Genomic DNA, 21,495 nt, shown 5'->3' with positions numbered 1-21,495 from the left:
TAAATGCAAAGAGAAATGGATGGAGAGGGACAAAGATGGAGCCCAAGATCTAAATGCCAGGTTTGCGTGTATGCCAGCTGCTCTGCAGCACGGGAGAGAGAGAGATATACGTACAAAAACAAATACGTACCAGGTTTAATTTCCAGCAGCTTCAGCCTGGAATCCTCGGGAGGATGCAAACGCCTCTTTTTGCGCCAGCAACGTGCCGGGTATGTGTACAGCTGACCTGGGGCCAGGCCTGAAAATTAAAGGCAAGAAATAAAACATAATCACATTTCAGTCTGTAAACCACAAAGCACTGTCTCTAGCATCTTTTCCCTTGTCCTTTCAGCATCTCTTGTCAGAGGATTCAATCCTGCAAATTGTGAGGCAGAACTATGCTCTCAAGGCATCCAGCACTCCGGAGGTTCCTTGGCACCTCTAGGGATCAGGCCTACAGAGAATCTAGGTCTCACTCATACACTTCACTCAGCTCACTGAAACCAGAGCTGCACATAAATAATTTGTGATTCCTTCAGGGTAAATAGTATTTCAAGCTCTCTTGGGTCATGGGGCGATGTCTCCTCCATGGGCAGAGAAAGCGCCTTGGGAGAGAAGAGATGAAGTTCCAACACACAAATCATAAGGCCCTGGTATGCAGACCACCTCAGAAAATGTCTTCTAAGTGGAAGCAAACAAAAAATCCATGAGGTCTAGCTATTGGAATTCTGTATTTTCACTTAAATTCTGGAGTTCTGTTTAAAAACACCCTCATGCCCACGTCCTGAATGAGGGAGGAAATATGGCAGTAATGTTTATATTACTGCATGCTCCATTGATTCGCAATTGGTGCTGCTGGCCTCTGAACTGCCCTGGCTCTCATGATAGGCATCCCTTAGCCAATGCTCAAGCTATGCTTTGTTCTCGTGTATTCAGGACGCAGCAGGGCCCTGTGAATGCATTGCTACTAAGAACACAAAAGCACACTGCCAAGTTACTGCCCCAGTTACCCTTGATACCCAACAAGATTCAGAAATGCTGGAAGAATGTTGTTCTAGCCCCTGCTTCCCCTGACCAATCTGCCTCCCACTTCTGCTTCTAGTCTTCTGCCTTCTGCTGTTAGTCTTGAAGGGGCTACAGAGCACAACTGAAGTTCCAAACCTACTGCCCCCAGAAAACAAGACCACATAAGAGAGAAGACAGCAGTAATATTACCATATCTGAAATAGTACCACCAGTAAACAGATGGACATCATTTAGGCAGCACGAGTAAAGCAAAATAGCTCAAGAACAGCAGGATGGCTGAAACGCTTGCTCTCTGACATTCCCTCTGAAACAGCCTGGAGAGCATATAAGCTCAGGAACAAAACTGATTCATTGAGCCAAATGCAGACAACAAAAAAACAAAAACAATGAAACACAACAAATTTATTCACCTTTTCACCTCAAGGGAATGGGCTAATCATGTTCTACAAGCTCTTGGCTTGAAATAGTTGAGCTGTTGGGAATGCCAACAGTGTTCAGACTTCAACGATTTCCACCTGCTCCCTGGCCTTGGTGCATAAATGGAACATCTACATCATACTGCCTGGGTATGGCCAAAAGATGGAATGAATGTTCACAGAGGTCCTGGCTGCCTCGGGTCACAGGGCATGCCTGGGGCTTTCCACACCCTTTTGTCACTGCACAGACAAGAAGGATGCATCTTAGTGAGCAGCACATGTGACTGGTTTGAGAATAAAATGTGAATAACCAGTACTTCTACAGTGCTTGACACACTTCTTCGTGGCACTTTGCAAACATTAACCACTGCAAACAATTGCTATTATGGTGGTGTGGATTGTGCCTGCTCTGATGTGAGTCATTAAAGAGGTGGAGGCAAGATGCCCCACCCTTTCACAGTAGGTTCTGTTCAAAAATTTGCTCACAGCATTGAAAAGTGGGGTTGTTAGACTAAAGAAACAGGACAGAGAATGAGCCTTGCATTGCACAGACCTCCAGAGAGGAGTCCTTTGAATTAAGTGGGCACCACAGCTTTGAACATTTGTCCCAGACAGAGAAAAGCAAGGATCCACTGCAGTTTGGGGGTAACATCTGTTAACATGGGTTCAATTATTGTGAATTCACATATGAATTGGCAGTTCTAGACTCAGCTGAGACAACAAATGCCAAGTGCAAATGATGAAAGGCCAATGAGAAACACAGCAGGTATCTTTGAATAGATGAAAGTAGAGAATTCTCCTCCCTAGGGGAAATGCAGCCCACTCCGGGTGGCAGAAAGGCTCTAAAGTTCCTCCAACACCAACACCCAAGGTTGTGGAGCTTTTTGTTTCCATTTGCCTGTAGACAGGATTTCAGGTCAGGAACACTAAATGAGAGTGAATCTGGCATACAAGACAAATACCAAGAAGGCTGGCAGAGAATTTCTGGAGATGTTCAAGTCTCTCTATTCCTTTTTTCAATATCCTTGCTCATTAATGCACAGCCATCCAGTGAACTAAGACAGATATCAAACTTTATCTTGATTCAAACTCATCAGATACCATCTTCAGTCCTCTGCCCTGATACCTATCTGTCTCCATACTGCCTCACGTGAAGCATGGACCGTCAACTGCTTACACAGAGGAGAAGCAATAATAAAAGGCTCTGTTCTGAACAGAATCTAGCCGCGGCACTGCTGATCTTGCAGGGAATATAGAAATAACACTTATGCACATCTTGTCTTTAGTCGTAGCTGAGCTGCATCTCCCTCTGGGGCCTTATAGGGCAACCAGAGAAGGTTCCAACCATTTGCTTATAGAGGAAATAGCAGAACCTGCAGTGAGTTATGTTGTTTATCTCATTAGTGTAGGAGAGTCATAACTCAGAGCTCCTGTGAAAGGCTGGGGGAGGAGGAGAGAAGAGGGAGGGAGTTATGTGCAGTATTGTGTGAAATTAACCCTGAACTGTTTATCATGAAGTGCAGTTTTCTGACTCCCTTAACAAAGAGGACAGTGAGAAACCAGGTTAATACACTGAGATCCCAACTCTCCTCTGTTTTTCAAACTCTCTGTAAAAGAAAATGGTTCCTGGATCTTTGCCATTTGTCTTTATACAGTTTTTCAAATTACAGATAGTAAATGGCAATGAACATAGCCACCTTAGTATCCATCTTGTGTGCTGGTAACGAATTTTTGGAGATGTTCAGTATGAGCATAAGTACAATGTGTATAGCCTGAAAACAGGGACACTAAAACTAAACAAGGATGCTTTGACCCACCATAACAATACTACAAGAAATAGATGATGCAAAGAGACCCAAGGGAGCACTAAATGGGCTAATAAAAATCAAGAAAGAGCAGAGCAAATATGGGGGAGGAGGACTGCTTCATTTTGCACTGATTATTCTAATTTAAAATAACAAAGACATCAGATTTGGTGGCTGAAACAAGTGCAGAAAGCCTGATTCGCTTAAGACGCTCTATGAGGAATGTTCTGCCATTAGTTCCCACTGGAGCCACTGGCTCTTTTGCAGGGGAAACCACAGGAAAGTTCAGTACCAGAAGTGAACAAAAAGATTTGCACAGTGAATTTGCCAAAGGTCATCCATAGAGCCAGTGACAGAGCTCTTGGCTCCTGTTGTGATGCTGTAACTCTTTTAGGATGATTTCCTCCATAAATGCAGAGACACCAATGAGACCCATACAAGACTACGTTTGCTTAGTTTGTAGCAAGTGCTCTTGCCAAGACATCATTTGTGTATATAGTGGATATATACATGTTTATTACTGAGTTTACAAGGATTAAAAAACAGCATCTTGCTCATAACTTGATATTACAAGAACAGAAATTGCACAGCCAAGCTGATTAGCCAAAAAGAAGAAAAAGAAAAAAAGGCAAAGGTAGCTTTGCAAAAGCATAATCTCTTAGGAATTAGGAGGTTTTACATTAAAAAGAAAATAAAAAATGTGGTCACAAACCACATTTAGCAGTCTCAGATTACTGGAGTAGTTTCGGCAGTTGAAATATTCTTAGGATATATTTAATGTTGGTGAAACACCTGCTGTCTCCTGCAACAGAAGTGGCTGCATTTTACTACAGAGTTTTCTGGTGGTACTGCAAGACCACACCACACCTACTTTGAGTTTTTTAGGAATAGGAGCAATGTAAAGATATGCCCCCTCCTATCCTAGGAAGCGTTTCAGATAAGCACCCTTCAGAGGCATCAATTGATTTCCTAGTCTGCTCACAGGAGGGGAGGCAAATATCATTTGTGTTCCTCCTGCTACAGCTGCTGCAAGGTAGCCAGTGGAGGAGGTAACAGCAGCCTGCACCTACACACAGTTACAGGTCTGGATTTTTTTCTTTTCTTTTTTTCAGTATGGTTTACAGGAATTGACAGGGATATGTGCACATGGTCAGCGTCTGAGCACAATTGACTCCTTCCTGCCTGGATTCTCCAGTATGCACATTGGGAGGGGAGAAGCGGGGGAAACACAAATCCACTCCTGTATTGTCAGAAAATCCACGCCTGTGCTAACTGTGGATCAGATACTGAGCCACACTCTAGCAAAATTCTCACTGGGTTTCAGGAGTTCTGTTTAAGTAACATCAAGCCTCTGAACTGGTGATTGTCCTCTGCTTTCAAAACAAGCATTTCAGATGGACTTACACTCTAATGAAGGAAGGACTGATCAAAGCCTACTAAAATAACAGTGGTCTTTCCCCCTCTGGACAAGAACTTAGCCAAAGGTCTTTGAGGACGCATACCAATTTTTTTCTGCAGCTAAGGAAACTGAGGCTCCAGAGCTGATATCCAAACTTGTCCAGAACAGAACTAGAAGTTATACTTACATTTATAATCATCAGAACAACATTCATTCCAGAAGCTTGACTCTCCTGTATTTCACCTCCACTGTAAATACTGCCTGATACAACCCCTTATATTCACCATTCACCTACGACTTTCACCTCTGCTTCTCCACCCTGAACATAATTTCAATCCTGCTTACAGAGCAGGGCATTGTGCCTTCTACAGACTGGGATCAATAGCATTAGAAGAGCTACAGTGATACAGCCTTAGAAACTACCATGTCAGGCACTTCTTCTGGTAGAGAGAGAATAATTAGGATCAGCTCTCTGCAGTTACCAAAGGAAATCCCCTGCAGGCACAGAGGTTTAGGCAGTTTCTCTTCTGCATGGCCTGTAGCAGGTTTGAGTTCCTATTAATTAAATCCCATGAGGGCTCAGTGGCCAGACCTCCAGACATGTGCACGCACATGCAGACACAATGCTACCAACCTGGTCCCCTGTGCCGCTTCTCCATCCAGATGTAGCAGTTGTTCTGAGCAACCCCAGTCTGCGAGTCCAGGAAGGGAAGGCGAACGCTCCGTTCAGCACACAGCCGAGAGTTGTAGCTGCGACAGTGCTCAATTGCTTCTTTGTAGAACTGGTCCCCAAGCCTGCCAAAAGAGACAGGGCGGAGATTAGAAAAGGTTGCTCTTCTCCTTAAACAAGACTAGGAAAAAGGGGGCATATATGGTTGTCTTATTCAAATGGGCAACCAGAAAAACTTCCCCTGAACACGTGAAAAGCTGACTGACACCACACACTACCAAAGCAGATCATGCAGAAACTGTCAAAGGATGATACTCTTTAGAAACCAGACACAGATCTTTTCAGCAGGCATTGTTACTGAATGAGCACATGGTATAACCACACTGGCTCCCGACCCAGGGCCAGGCACCATGTACACAGCAGTGACCTCATTCTATTGTCTCTCTTCCCCTGTAGTTTGCCCAGCCAAGTCAGCACACCAGACATGTCAAATTTGTGCTATAGCAACTCCTGCAGTATTGTGTGCAACCAAAAAGCCAGACAGGTTTACAACTTCAATCCAGCATTTCTTAGTCCAAAGAACCTGGAAGAGCAAAAGACACAGTCCTCATATTGTGTGTTTCAGAGTCATGAAAACACACACGTTAATAGCTTGAGCCATGTTTGCAATGCTTACACTAGTTTTCTCTCTACCATTCCAGAGTTTTCCACAGTTGGGTTTAAGGCACCAACAGCAGCAAGCTACAGTAGCAGTTGGTAGGATGCAGAATGGCAAATCCTTTGTTCTGGAGCTCAGTGGGAAGAACCATGCTAAAGACAATGTCACTTGTTTCATAAATATTGGTTCAAAAATTCTGACGAATCTTCATATTCCCCTGAGAAAGGTTTGAAAACTCTGCCTGCTGGAGATTACCAAAATCCTCCCTCCAAATTGTTCTAAACAGGGAAAAGCATCAAAGTAGAGCTACCCTAAGGACACAAAGCAGCTGTCATGCTGGAGCACTGCAAAGTAGGTGGGCCACACTGCTGAAACCTCATTCTTGATCTACTGTCAAGGTGAAATTCAGTCGTGACATGAATAGCTAGGAAAGCTACCCATCAGGGGTAAGTTCATTAGAAAATAGGAGCAGAATGAGATACAGCTTAACTTGCTCTGACTCCAACATTCATTAGTGTGCAAAAAGAGTATAACACACAGCAAGGGAGCTGGAGGGATGCACGCACAAAGGTAAAAGAGGCTCCCTTTGCTGTTCTGTTAGTTGTTTATCTACTACCCTCTTGTATAGGCACAACTGCCATTTTAAGATGCCAGATTGGTGCAAATCACTATTTTGCTGTATGTGACAGCTTGATACTCCTTTTTTATGTCACTTGTCATTTTCACCTCATGACTTTCATGGGAGCAGTACTCTTTCCCCATGGGCTGTAACGGTGTAGTATTTTCTTGTTGACATGGGGTGATATCAGAAACTTACTGAAGAACCAATAAAACAGGCAGACATCTCTGGCTCCTCCTTCTCACTTTTGATAACCAGTTTCCAAATCTCAGGTTACCCAGTCATGGATAGATAATGTTAAAAGATTTAATGAATCTTTCTTCTGCAAATGTATTCAACTGACTTAAACCCACCTTTGTTTTTCACACCTAAACTGTGGTGGAGCAACAAGTTCCAAAGCCAAAATATGATTTTTGTGGAAAAAGAGCATTTTCTTGCGTTTTAAGCCATATCTCAATTATTCACAATTACAAGTCCAAAAGTCTTCCACCACGTCACTTCTCTAATGGATGCAGGCAGACCAGTATGCCAAAGCTTTCAATGTGGAACGAGCATCGCAGACAGGCATAGAGCCCATCTTGCTGATCTTTGCCATGTCCATTCATGATGCAATGATTTCAGCTGCTACATTTCAAAACATCCAGAAGGGAGAGAATAGGACAGTTCCCAACAAGAAAGAATCAAACCCAGGAGCCAATGCACCTTTTGGCTACATAGTTTTTCATAAGGTTGTTAAGCTCTTCCACACAGCACATGTTTGAATCTAGTATCTTGCAGCCCTGTCCCTGACCAGTGACTACCCATCCAGGCATCAACTGGTCTAAGAGAGGCTGGAAAGGAGAGCTCCTAGCTGCACAAGAGAACTGAACTATGGGAAGGGGCAGTGCAGAGGGATGCCTCTGGACACAGAATCACCCGCAGTGACCTTAACCCCATTTTCCCCATTAAAGATAACAGAGAAGGGAAGGGAGGCAGAGGAAAGAAGAAAAGATAAGCTGCACTACTATACAAAGAATATAGTTAGGAAGAAATGAAAGCTTATTAAAAGCTGTAATTAAAGTTGTACACTTGTGTAATCAAAATCAGTAACAAGGAGACTCCAGCTGATCAAAGATTAACAGCTCTTTGCACAAATGCTTCAGCTTCCACAGAGCTAAGTCAGATTCCCCTACGTTAAACCAGGGATGCTCACAAGCTCCAAGGAAAAGGAAGAGCACAGCTGCATGACAACAAACTGCCATTGCTGCACAGGTTTCTTTATGCTAAATACTACTCCATTCATTAGAATATACACCTCACAAAGCACACACTTACTAACAAAAACAATACATCTCAGCAACCCAGATACAACACCTGGCCAGAGATGACTGCAGTTTCCATCTTCTAAAACTGAAAGTAACTATAAATCTTTGAGTGATAAATATTTGGCTTTCAGTGACACCATTAAGTAGGGTGTAAGACTACATATCAGATTTTTTAAGTGGGAGAAAAGGGGTTTTAAGATCCCAGTGTGTTTAATGACCAGAGAAGCTGCCAAGTTAATGTGTCAAATTCATCCTTCACACAATGATGTACTCTTAACTGTTTCATCACATTTATTTTAAAAGGGTTACAAACACAAGCCTTAGAGAAAGATAACAATCTAGGAGAAGCATTCAAGTCATCACTGTACTTCAGGAAAGCTTGCCTTGGCTCCACTACAGTGAGCACAGTCAAGAACTCACCCCCTATCTATTCACTGGGAAAGCCAGTACTCAAGTACTGCACCCTTGATGCTTTGTCTTGAATTTAATTCTGAATGGAATTAAAATGAAAAAAACAAACAATCAAATACTGGAAACTAAGGAAACAGTATTTCACTATGACAGTCATATCCCTGTGGAAAACAGTTTTCTCCCTGCAACTACTTCTGGATGTTTAGTTGTTTATTTTGTTTTTTTTCCCCCCACCATTAGTGAATTCACTACAGTGAATTTCACCCATTCTAAACTTCAGTTCACATTTTGAAGGAACTTTTGATTATTTTTTCCTTTGTTTTCAACACGGTGTTACATGTTTAAACAGAGTATATTCTACACTCTGCAGGAAAACCAGAAAGTGTTATTAGGAATGAGGCAGAAAAGGAAAAGTCCTATTGCGCTGGTCATTGTAGAGTCACAGAGGTGGGATAAGACTCAGCTCACTCCCAGAAGATTTACAGTGGAAATGGAGAACAGACAAGGGCAAGAATAAGACTGGTGAGCACAGGAGTTCAAATGGAACCCAAACAGATCAGCTGAGTTTGAGTGAAACACATGAAGAGAAAAAAAGTAAAATAAACAGACATTAATAGTGAAAAGTGCATTATATGTCAGAAAGATTAATGATCTGGTGTTACAAGCTTCTTAGCTTTCCCAAGTCGTATTGCCAAGGAAGACTTACACTTCATCTCCTCAAAAAATATCTGTAAAAACTATGGGGAAATTCTTTATTATTTTTATGAAAAGTATGTATGACTCGGTGCTGTGCTGTGACTGACTGCAAAGGTCGATTCTTCCCTTTGAGAGGGAGAGACACGTCACACTAACTTGTCTAGACTTATATTCACAATAGAGAATCATCATCATACACACAGATTTCAATGATGTTGGGGGAAAAAAATCAAGGAGCAGACATAAATAACTGCTGGTCAAGGGATGCAAATCACACAATATAGCACAACTGGAAATACAGAATGAAGTTTTCAGCACACTGCAAAAAAACAAGAACAAAAAACACACCACAAGTGAAACCTTGCAGGTTTCTGCCAACTGAAACCCTGGGTGGACCAATGGCAGAGGTGACACTGCTGGGATACATGCAAGATCTGCATTTACATTCCAGCCCAAGGACTCTAAAATTACCCGCTTCTCACTGACTAATAAAGATGTCCTGATTGGAAAAGACCAACCTATACTGTTAAAATCTTCTGCAAAACTTTATATAAACAACCCATTTTCAAGAGGAGTCTTTCTCCAGTGAAAATAGGGACACTGTTTTGGTGGAAAAGGGTGATACCAGAACTAAACAGCTGGCTTGGATCAGTAGAAGTGCAGTGGAAGTGAAGCAAACACTCAAAGACGCTTGAAGCACCAGCAGCACTTGGGTGCTGGCACAGGGATGTGTGGCTGGAGCAAATCTGCGCAGCTTAGCAGGCTGTCTCCAGCAAAAGAGATACAATAGGATGGAAGAGAAGCTGCTGAGATTTTCATTAGGTCACTGTCCTTTTGAATGTTAAGAAACACAGGTTTTCTAACAAGATCTGGGAAGCATGGTGGGAAACAAGCAATACAGTGCTGTGTTAGAAGATAACCCAGCCTCTCCTTCCAGAGACATTCATGAATTAGCCTGGAAACAAAGCACAAGCACAGTCCTAGACCTCCTCACAAAGATAAGCAGGGACAAGAGAGTCATGTAGACAGTACCCAATCTACCAGCTGCCACTGACACAGCAGTAGAACATGAGGTACCACTGACCGACCACACATCCTGGCAAGTGCTGCTGAAGCCTGCATTGAGCTGGCTGTACATGACCCTTCCAGCGAATCCTACAAGGCTGCTGTCAGGCCACTGCTGCTCTCCATAAGCCCTGAGATGAAGAATGCCACAGGGTTCAATTATTCCAACACTTCTATTTAATATCTACACAGAACCTTCGGAGAATAAGACAAAGTCATATGGGCAGTAACATAAGCCACATTATGTTGATGACACACGGTTTTATGTATCCTTTTTCCCCTAATTCACTCAGCACTCTCCCAAAACCTCCCAGTGCTGAGTGCAAGGGTGTTGTGGTTGGCACAGGTAGAAGCCATAACAGAGAGCAGCAAGGATGGCTGGAAGTGGTAGATGTTGCAAACTGTGAGCTAATAACACTTACTATTCAAAGACAGACTAATGTGGACAATCTAATAGACTTGATCATCAAAAGGACCTTCCTTTCTCTCTCTCTCTCTCCAGTCAGCATAATTCTGTTTCCAGGTGGTGGTCTGGCTATGCTCACGTTTTCGCGTCCAGGCTGGGCTACTATGATTTTCTGCCTTAAACCAGATGAGCAACAGAGACAGCTAGTTGCAAAAGCATAGTGCCTACCTAATCATTAAGCAAGCCTAAGAGATCAGTACTCCCCAGCCTGCATTCATCCATTTTCCTCATTCATTTAAGAACTGATTGCTTTTTGTTTGCTTGTTTTGTTTTTGTTTTTGCAAAGGGTGCAGTGGGCTAAACTCAAGCCATTTGAAAAGCTGCTGCTTCTTTCTGTAGCTGCAACAGCATATACAAATGGAAGTCTGTGCTTGGCAGAGCACAGAATCCACCAGTCTCCTGCAGTGCCTTCAGACAACACAAGCTCACAGCCTGGAGCATCTTCCCAGAAGAAAGAATTGTGCTCTCTGCTCATGCTCACATTACATTGCAAGATGGTAGCACAGCCATCCAAAGAAAAAAGAAAATATGGCATACACAAGGTATCAGACCATTATTAAATATTAAACAGCACTGGCCGGGACCAACCTCACATACACTGTGAATCAATGATTCTGCATTTTCTAGTATTTAGGCAGCACCTAAATGCTACAATCACATACACTTTGCAGTTTCACAGACGTAGGATAACGAGATCCAACAGAAGAACAGAATGACCTGAATGATGTTAGGTGAAGCATAAGAGATTGTTCAAAATTCTATCACAGACTCCAAGAGCAAAGGCAGAAAGTACAGGAATGTGCATTTTCTCACAGTGGTCATTTGACACTGTCACTACACAAAATTCTCTAATGATGTAAGAGGTGTGAATGTGAGCGAAGGCAAAACAGGATTTCCAGATGGGACATAGAATTACTCAGACTTCCCAGGCCTTCATATTTTAATGTAAACTTGACTGCTTTATAAAGACCAACATACATGTATCCCTGCCTATCCTAAACTCTCCAAGAGCTCATACATCTGTTTCATTCCTATATGTATCAGACAATTGCATCTGATGCTCATGAAGAAGCCTATACAACTTTCCCAAGCATGGGAATCAGAGAAAAAAACAACAGTATTAGCAGAATTGTAGAAGTAGCAGATAAAAACAAACAAAAAAAAAAAAAACCAAAAAAAAACCAACACACAAATTAGACCAAAAAGCAGGACACTGACTCAAGCAGAAACAGAGCTGCTCTACAGACAAACACACGGTAAGGTTTTTAAGGACAGGTAATGGATTTCTATGAAAGAACTGAAAGCCAGGTGAAAACAGAAAAGCTGTCAAGCAATTGTTCAAAAAGACTGTGCCAGGTGCACAGACTGTATGTGGTACAAGAGATCAGGAGCCATCAGACAATCAACCACACGTTCCTGAATCAGCACTGGCACAGCCCAGTCATTACATGAGTTTAAGAGATGCCTGAGCTGCAAAGTCTAGGTTCAATCCTTGATCAATGAAAAAACAAAGTGAGATTTTGCAGCATTCTCCTCCAAGCACATTGCAGCAGTCCATTGCTGAGATGTAGAAGGAAAAGGAATCCTTTTTGTCTGGTATCTGCAGACTTCCTCTTGGTGGGGCAGAAATCCCTAGTGGCAAGTTATGGCCAGAATCTACTGACTTCTCACTTCTTGAATCATGGGGTGAAACAGAATCATAACAGAGAACCTGGCCTCACTGTGTGAGCTGAATTCACTACTCTGAAAACAGTCTCAAACTGTAACTTAATCCAGTGTGAAACTACAGATATGTCATGCAAATAAATAAATAAAAATCTGTCTCTGAATTAAAATGAATTAAAAGGCGGAAGTCACAGCTTAAGTGAAAATAATCTGATTAACCCCATAATCACAAGTATCATGGAAGTACAACATTTCCATTTAAAGAAAAAGAAACGTCAGTACAAGCTAACACTGTCAAGGGGAGCGTGGTACATCAGAGGACTTCACTCACAACAGCCTGCAGGCCAAATCTGGCTTTAGAGTCATGGGCTGCTGCCATCTCTGTTCAGGGAGAAGAATCAGAGCTGGAGGTGTTTGTTTTCTCCTGCAGCTGCACACAGCCCCACACAAGGCCTATAGCAATTCTGCTCTCCGGGCCAAAAAGACTGGATCATTATGCCCAGCATTTAACATGCACTGTTATTGAGTAGATGCAACTTATTTCAGAAGATAAATTCCTTATCCCTATTCAAATATACAGGGCTGTAAATGACTATGCTATGCTGCTGGCTGTAATTTGTACCCTTCTCCTCATAGTTTTCTTCCATTTCAAGGGAGAGATAGTAGCAGCAGCTTCCATGTCACATGGCAAACCATCTAAGGTATTTCCAGAGTCAGACATTGCATACAACCTCTATTAGACTCAGCAGAGTGACCAATTAGGTTAATCTCAGAGGCAGACTCCTTGGGGATACCTCAGAGCATCTATTCTTTCTCAGGCCAAGGTTTCTGTTTTAAAGAGATGCAGCATCATCCAATTAAAAGAACAGCAGGTGAGAATGGTAATAACCTGGACCTCTTTCTGTATCTGAGGACAGTAGTCAGAATTCAGCTTGGTCCCAAGCTTTCCCCAAAAGGTCAAAAATTCTCTCCAATTACTAAAAGAATGAATGGATAAAAACTTCAGCAGTGGTATTCGATTGGACATGACAACATCCAAGAGATTTTTAAATGCCGGCATTTGGGGCCACCAGACATCTGTTAGCTTTGTGAATTCATGGTCATAGGTCCCAACAAAGTCCAAGACAAAGCCCATTCATTCAGATCTCCATTCTAATATCCCACACTTGGCCTATCTTTTGCATTCCTACATCTAGTAGAAAGATGAATTAGTAAAGCCCACTATCTATTGCTTGGCCTGTTTCCTGAGAGCCAGGAAGTGAGTGCTCTGCAAATGACTATGCTTTGAATCCCTTGGCAGGTTTAATGGCTCACCTGCAGAACAGGGTAACGCCCAACACTTACCTCCTTAATAAATCCTTCAGATTGCTTTGGGCACTATCTGTACTAAAGGATTCTCAGACCATGAAGAGGCATCCTCTTCTGGTTCTAGCTGTGCTGGATAAAAATAATGCCCCTTCCCACCTACCATGCTGATTTTACTGCACATCTACAGCTCACTACTCCTGCACTTTCTGCCAGTAGCAATAATTGTGCAAGTGCTCCCTGATCCACTTCAGCACAGCCACTCCGTTTCTGAGTGAATCTGGCAATGTCTGTGGAGGCCGAGAGCAAACTCCCACAACCCCAGTTGCCACCAGAGGAAGTCTGCAGCAGTACAACCAGATGGGTAAGGCAGCTGGGTAAGCAACACGTTTGTTCACAGTGGGAAGAAGCCCATCGAACTAGCTAGAGCTACATCACCCAGACAGCACAGCCCTCCAGAGAGACACAGCATATATAAAATGGAAGTTTTTCCCTACCATCACAATTACATCATCTGCCCAAGTGACATCAGCTAAGCTGACAATAGCATTTCTCTTCATGCATCTCCACGCAGATCACCTTTCATGAAGTCATGTGTCTTCATCAGGCGCCCACAAGCAGAGATGTCAGGAAAGAGCAGGAGGGTCTGCATTTCTAACTGCACACTTGTAACTGTCATTTCTCTGAAGTAAGGTGCTGCTCTGAAGGACCTTTGTCAGCACTCCTGGAAGTTTCCAGGCTGGGATTTCCCTCACATCTTGCACAACCATTTAGTACACAAATATAGGTGCCATATTTAGGAAAATGACAGGCACAAGCAAACTTCTCCACCATCAAAAAGAAAAACAAATAAACCAACCTGAAATTACATTCACTTTTTTAGCTGCTTTTTGTTTTTAATCTTTTGACTAGAAACAACTAGTGAGCTAATTCTTCTGTGAGAACCTTATATCTCCTGTTGCAAAGGAAATCCTGATATGGGAAACAAGCCATATTACTTAGGTGAAAATGATCACTTACGTAGAAAGGAGACAGAGACTTATGCAGAATCAGAATAAATTCACATAATTACTAGAGTCTACTTTGTCTTGGAAAAAAATCTTAGAAATAGTCAAGATTTTAAAAAATAATGTTAATAAACACTTTCAGTTCTCAGTCACCATATGTACAACAAATAGAACACAGACATAACAAAACACAAAAATCTACTCTATCCAGTTAATAACCATTCATCACCTTAAAAATGCTTACAGTAGAAAATCATATTGTCTGTTCATAGATAATTAAGGCTATGTTTCTTTGAGTTATTATTTCTCTTGAATTCATGGGAACAATCATTCTCTTACTTGTATAAACATACCGCAGGGATGCACTTAACTCAGGTAATATAGTGTAATTCACAAGAGAACTGTAAATTATATTTCCTCTTCTCACCTCCTTCCCCAGTTCTACCTGAAAATGGAAGCAGGGCAGATTACAGGAATTCCTCTGCTAAGATAGAAGAGATGGCACAGATGTGTTGAGTCCTCCAGCACATCATCCCACAGTTCCCTCAGCAAAAATAATCATAGAATTGCTCAGGTTGGAAAAGACCTTAAAGATCACCAAGTCCAGCTGCAACCTATTTAGAGCATACTTCAACTAACTGAAAGGTCTAGACACAAGGTCTTCTGCACTTGGAGCAAATTCCCACGGATGCAGAAAAAAGTCACTATGAAAAGACATGCTGCTTTAACATATGTCACACACTGGCGTCCTCATTTGTGCAGATACTTACATAGCAACTAAAAGCAACTGCCCAATGTAAAAAATAAAATAAAAAAGAAGCATTCACCACAATAAGCTTTCAGAAATTCAAGTATGTGATATATGTTTCCCTATACGTTGACTTTCCTTGCCTAATAGCTTCACTCTTCTTAAGATACCATTTGTTTAATGCATATCCCAGTCACACTGGGGTGAGAGATCTCCATGTGTATTCCGAGACTCACTCTGCACCTGATCCCAGTTCAAGCACTGGATCCCAATTCAGCAGAGCACTCCATTGAATGTGCAGGTCCACTTCAATTCAAAGTCCTACAGATACTCAAATGCCTTTCTGAACAGACATGACAACTGAGCAGACAGCACATGCATCACCGCAGTCTTAGGATGAGGTCTTACAAATATGTGGGCAAGTGAGTTCAAGTCAGTTTGTAATGTCTTCCTATCTGGAACTAGCCAGAGCCATTGCTTTACTTTCATTTTCCCACTGGGATGTAATGCACTGGAATAGTTAAAGCTGTAGGTCACAGAAGTGTAATCGAGGCATCATGAGACAGTCATTAATCAGTCAACCAGTAGAAATACAAACTGGGTAGATATCATTATCTCTGCATTACAGATGAGATGCAGCCAGTTCGCAAAACAAAGCCATAGGAAAACAGAAAGTCCTTTACTTATTTCCCAGTGTTGCACCACCTTTTCTTCTACAATTTGTTTTTTTCCACACTAAGAGATTTCCTTCACCAACTGCAATCCAACAGTCTTCTTCATTCAGAGGCAAAGCTGATTCTACATCAGCCCTGAATGCTAACTGATGCTCTTCTACACCAAAATCTGGAAAAGACAGCTCACAAAAGCAGACCTTCTTTTTTCCAGACTTGATATAAAACTTACCTGAACACAGCAGTGGCAATGACAGGCAAAGACAGTGACTGAACAAGAATTTGGACATGGAAATAAACTGGACCAGGACCAGACTGGCAAATTGCTGAGGGAAAGAATTGAGGGAGTCAGCTGTCAGAGCAAGGAGAGGTTACAGAAAAAAAAAACAAGACACAGGGGTTAGCCCATTGCCCTGGAGTAATGGCTAGCCTTTAACACATGGCCTCTGCTCCTGTCAGTATTTCTTCTTGGACAGGTTATCTCAGGAATTTATGCTTTTCAATAATTACCTTTCAGAGGGCTCTCAATTATCTTATGGGAGGAATCTACCAGTAACCTGACCTGCACTTCTCATGCAATCATCATCCACCTCCTCTAGCCTTTCATCCCATCTCTCAAAGCAGAAGAAAGAGGTTTTTCCTATACTTCTAGTATTGCATCAGCAAGGGCTGGTGGAGTTGATAAAAAATAAAGGAGTTTTAATGCTCAATGTTCCACAAACATTTATGAGCTTGTGAGCAAAAGCAGTAAAATATTAGAGCAAGTTAAAATACCTCCTGTAGTAGCATTATGTTATCCAGAGATGAAGGATAAATGTAGATCTTGCACCATCATGAGAAGCATTATTGTCTGCAAGTCACTATTTGTTTTAATAAACTTCTGGAATTTGCAGGGCTCTCTAAGTTCTTCCCAAACTATCTTTCTTCCACTATATGATTTGCTTTTCTTTCCAAAGTACCAGTGCCAAAGAGAAGCTTTTACTTCTGGCACTCACTCCAGAGCTATTTCAGATGAACTAAAGTATGGGTTATTACACTCGGTAGGTTATCACACTCCCATTCATGCTGAGATCAGGGCCCTCTTATGTTGAATTTTCTGTAAGGGATTCCATTACATCCTGTACAAGCTGACTGGCGCTTACTTATTCCCAGCACCATAGCTAGGACAGGGAGAAAAACTCTTATTTTCTCTGTTCTGGACATAATGAGACATCTCCTCAGCCAGTCAGTAATCATAAAGAAACACTTCATCACGAAGTTCAGACAGAACATCAGGCCTGATACAAGGAAAAAAAGCCATACATCTTCCTATGTGGGACCCTGTCATCAACTCAGAAACAGATAGCCAGAGCACGTGGACAATCAAATCCCTGATGCAACATGGATTTGCCTTGAAAGGGCTTTCAGCCACTTCTAACAGGTATCCAGAGGAATCCCTTTTCCTGCACTAGCAGCAGAACTAACTTTGCCCTGAGAAAATGTCTGTGCCTCACCCTGGCTGCACTAGCCTAAAGGAGCCACATATTGCTTTCAGTCCAGAGAGAACTTTGGGCCAATGCACACACCCTAACTGGCATTCCCACATTCTCATCTGAAATAGGACTCTACCACAAGAAAGAGTCTGATACAGGGAGAGCATAACAGAGGAGGGCAAGAGAAAGCTGTTCTTCCCTCATTAAACTTCAATAGGTGTCTAGGTCCAGAAATGTTGTACTGTAGGTTTGGATTTATGTTCCCCTATTAACACATTTCACAGTATAAAGTATTCTTTCTGTTTTGAAGGGGGAAGAAGAGGAAAAAAAATCCATTCCAGGCATTTGGCACAGCAAACTTCCCCAGCCATCCTCTGGGAAGAAAAAGGAAGGGAAAAAAAATGACTTGTCACCACACAACTTAAAAAGACCCATTTTGCTGGCTCCACTCTGTCTCGGGGGTAGTTCCAATATTTGCTTCCCACCCCCCAGGTCTGTGGCCTAAAGCATTTGGCATTCACTAGGAGAAGGAAAACAGCTTCACAGCAATGGAAGAGGAAGAGCCCATCTATTGACAAGAGCTGAGAAGGGAAGAAAGAGGAAAGATCTGCAAGAAGGTCACAATATATGGAAGGTATGAAAGTCACCCACTTCTGGGATCTCAGATACATCCTCCTTGTGCATACAGCAGTCAGGTGAGTCTCTCTTTTACCCTTAGCTCTCAGTTATGGCTAGCTGAAGAGCTACTGACTGACAGTCACATTGTTGGCTCTACCACAAGCATAACAACCATCTCCTTTTCTCCAGATGCACACTCCCTAAGAGAACCAGAAGCCATATGCATTGAATACTTCAAAATCTCATCATCTTCCATGAGAATTATGAGAGAAAAGCCTTTCAGAGATGCTTTGTTCAAAGGAGTTTCTGTGTAACATACACAAGACCGTTACATACTGAATTGTTCTCTGCATAAAGAGAATTATGAGAAAACACTGTGTGATCCATTGAAACACAGGACACTTTCCCAGAAGTCAGAAAAAAATCTCATGTATTGCATAGTTCAGCAATGCTCTACTTGAGTTTCTTAAAACACCACATGTGGATTCTGGAGGAATCTACATGCTTAATCAGAGCCTCATTTCTCAACTTAGAAAAAGGCTTAGCCATTATTTCAGAGCACACAGGAGCAGCTCTTTACTCTTTGACTAAGCCAAAGAGAGAGAAGAAGAAAGACAGGAAGATGAGAAGCAACTTATTTTACCAGTGGTCAGAGTGGGTTAGGAAGAAAATACAATTGCAGAGTTCTACACAGTAATCATCCTCATGCTACAACAATGATGAAGCAACAAAGCACATCACAGCATAGTAGCAGGTTACCACACCTGAGTGATTATGTCACTTCCTCTGAGTCCATTCCAGAACCAAACTCTTCAGGTTCGACTGTCACTAATCTATAGTAACATCTGTACGTAGATGGATTGTATATACTTACAAGTGAATCTGCTTGTGAATACTGCTACATGGAAACTCTCGTTCATAAAGCTGCAGTGCATGACTTGAAACTGAGCATTTTACTATGGAGGAGCTACAGAAACACACACTCATTTTTCAAATGCAGATTGTGCCTGCTGTTTGTTCAACATTTGTATGGCTAGAGACAATCACTTACAGGGCATTTTTGTTGTAGGGGCAATGAAGAGCAGGAGAATCCCTTGCCTTGCTTTTCATGTTATTTCTTGCCAAAAAGTAGTTCAAGTGAAAACATATACACTTACATGATATAGGAAGACTGATCCAAAAGTAATGCCTCCTATTTTATTATGTTGGCCCACAACATCAGATGCAGAAAGTGGTGGCACGCAACAGAGGCTGAACCTTCCTGCCAATATTCAATTACACTTTGTTGCCATGCGACAAACAGTAGAGGGGCAAACTGAACAAATGGCAGCTGACATGGAAGTACGTATAAAGCAAAGGTGTGGCAATGAAAAAAAAAGGCACCCACTGACACATTCATTGACATTTGCTGAACTTTTATAGAGATCAAACAATGGATATAAGAGAATGAGGTAGCGTGCGGTGCATTTCAGCAGTAGTAAGAGCAATGTGAAAGACAAGCCACATTCCAGTTGGCCATACACAGCTGCCATAACATGACATGAAGAACATCTTGATCAGTTAATCTGTGCAAATATGCTAATGGTGGTGACTGTTGAAAAACAGTATTTTGTAGCTCTATCAAAAAGCGTTATTTTGCTCTTTGTATCTTTTGCAGTTTTCACAGAAAAAAAAAATAGGAGGATTTCCTTCTGGAATGACCTACACATGGCACTCACTTGTACTCTTTCTTCTGGTCTAACAAGACAAAAGATTGAGGGAAGAAGGAGATATGTGAGTACTAAGTATGCTAAAGGAAAAAGAACCCTTAGCCTGAAGCCAGCTGATAAACAGCTGGCATTTATGTCTTCAATCAGTATCATCTTGGATAAAATAGTGAGAGTAGGTATGGTTATAATTTACTTAGTTGACATGTTTCCAAGGTTGTTTTTAATATCCAAAATCTGACACTGCTCAGAACATTTGCGGTGCATGCTTTTGGCTTGTGTGGTTTGTTGTTTTTTTTTGTTTTTGTTTTGTTTTTTTGTTTTTGTTTTTTTTACTACCTGCATAAAAGAGAAAACTCTGATAAAATACTGGAGAACAGTCCTAGAACTTGCAGTTCTTCAGAAGGAAGATGACTCAGTTCTAACAATATCCACTTTTTTGAAGAGCTATTAGTGTTCTGAAAACAGCAAAATAACTACAGAGCTTTGTTTCCACACAGTTTCTTTCAGGGTTACATGTTACAGACACACCTGAAATACATGTTTATATTAAGTCCTGAAGGACCAAACTGGCTACCATAGTAATCTTTCCATGTGGTTACAACTGTCAATATGCTTGAGGACAACAACATCACAGGAAAAAAACAAAACAAAACAAACAAACATACAAAAACAATAGCATAAGCAGAAAAAGTACAACCTGACTTTTCTAAAATGCTACGGTGTTTTTGATACTGCAGTTCAATAATGCAGTGACAGGTAAATTAAGCCAAATTATGTAGTTTGGATTTAAGGCCTGAGCATGAACTTCAGAAACATGAAGATCACATATTTTCTTGGCATTTAAGTTTGAATGCACTGAGCACTCCATGCTAATTCCCACTGGTGTTCTGCACTCTGGCTCAGGAAAAAGACTGCTTGAGGTAGAAGAAGAATGAAGCCATAGCCTCAGTGTAAGAATTTGCCTACACACTGAGGGATTTGTTTAAAACCTGATGGGTTGAAAAGACAGGTGCCAATCCAAATCAGTCCAGTGCTGCTGTTAATAGCAGCACCCACTGAACAAAACAGCAGTACCACTGGGATTGAGAAATTTGAATACAGGAAGAAAGATGGCGAGCAAAGAGTAAAAAGGGAGTGGTAAATGGAACAGCATGCAGCAGGGACTGTGAGACTTTGAACACCATAGAACTGGAAATGACAAACTGAAAGACCCAGCAGCCCCAGGAAGCAACGTAAAAAAGATAAATCACACAGAGATCCACAAAAACATGAGCACAAACTTTCAATATTCTAAAACTCAATAAATAAAATAGTAAGAGCTACGATAAGAAAGGATCAGGAATCTCAGGTACTGTAATCTTCTGAGAGAGAAAAAGGAAGGTCAAGGACCTTACCGGTGTTCTAGAGCATGCACAACTCCGAAGGATTTGTGAGATGGAATGAGTCACCACCTGGGACATCCATGCTACAGAGAAATGCAAGGAAAGAGTCCAGGAAGGAAGCTGACCAGTATTCCCAGGAATGTGAACTCCTCTTTTTTTTTTTTTTTTTTTTTTTCCTCCAAACCATTGTATACATGGGACAATTGGGTCTCAATACTGCATTAAAAAAAAGCCCACTTAAATGCTAGAGCTGAAACACCATTGTAGAAGGAAGGCAGAAAATTCAGGTCAGGTGTGACTCCACAACTTCCTAGATCCTGGAGTCTCACAACTTAGCATTTGACTTAATCCTTTACAAATAGGTCCCAACTCAGACTTGAGATTCAGGTACACCTTCTATTTTA

The 21,495-nt window shown here is 41.7% G+C and overlaps 1 protein-coding gene across 8 annotated transcripts in view; it reads right to left on the bottom strand.

Moving 5' to 3' along the window:
• The window catches only part of DPF3 (double PHD fingers 3), a 158,294-nt gene that overhangs the window by 85,864 nt on the left and 50,935 nt on the right, over window positions 1-21,495 (bottom strand). For all 8 annotated transcript variants that reach the window (XR_014946611.1, XR_014946612.1, XM_015864660.3 and 5 more), the window contains exons 2-3: window positions 5,260-5,420; window positions 131-238 (exon numbers count right to left, since the gene is read on the bottom strand). Coding sequence is in view for 6 of the 8 variants with exons in the window: in XM_015864660.3 (XP_015720146.1) it covers window positions 131-238; window positions 5,260-5,420 (269 nt within the window). In the remaining 2 variants the exon portion in view is untranslated. The remainder of the gene's footprint in view (window positions 1-130; window positions 239-5,259; window positions 5,421-21,495) is intronic.

The sequence above is a fragment of the Coturnix japonica genome, chromosome 5 (genome assembly GCF_054131305.1).
Source record: "Coturnix japonica strain WE chromosome 5, WE-NBRP24, whole genome shotgun sequence".
Lineage (NCBI taxonomy): Eukaryota > Metazoa > Chordata > Aves > Galliformes > Phasianidae > Coturnix > Coturnix japonica.
This window is presented reverse-complemented; position numbering and strand designations above follow the sequence as displayed.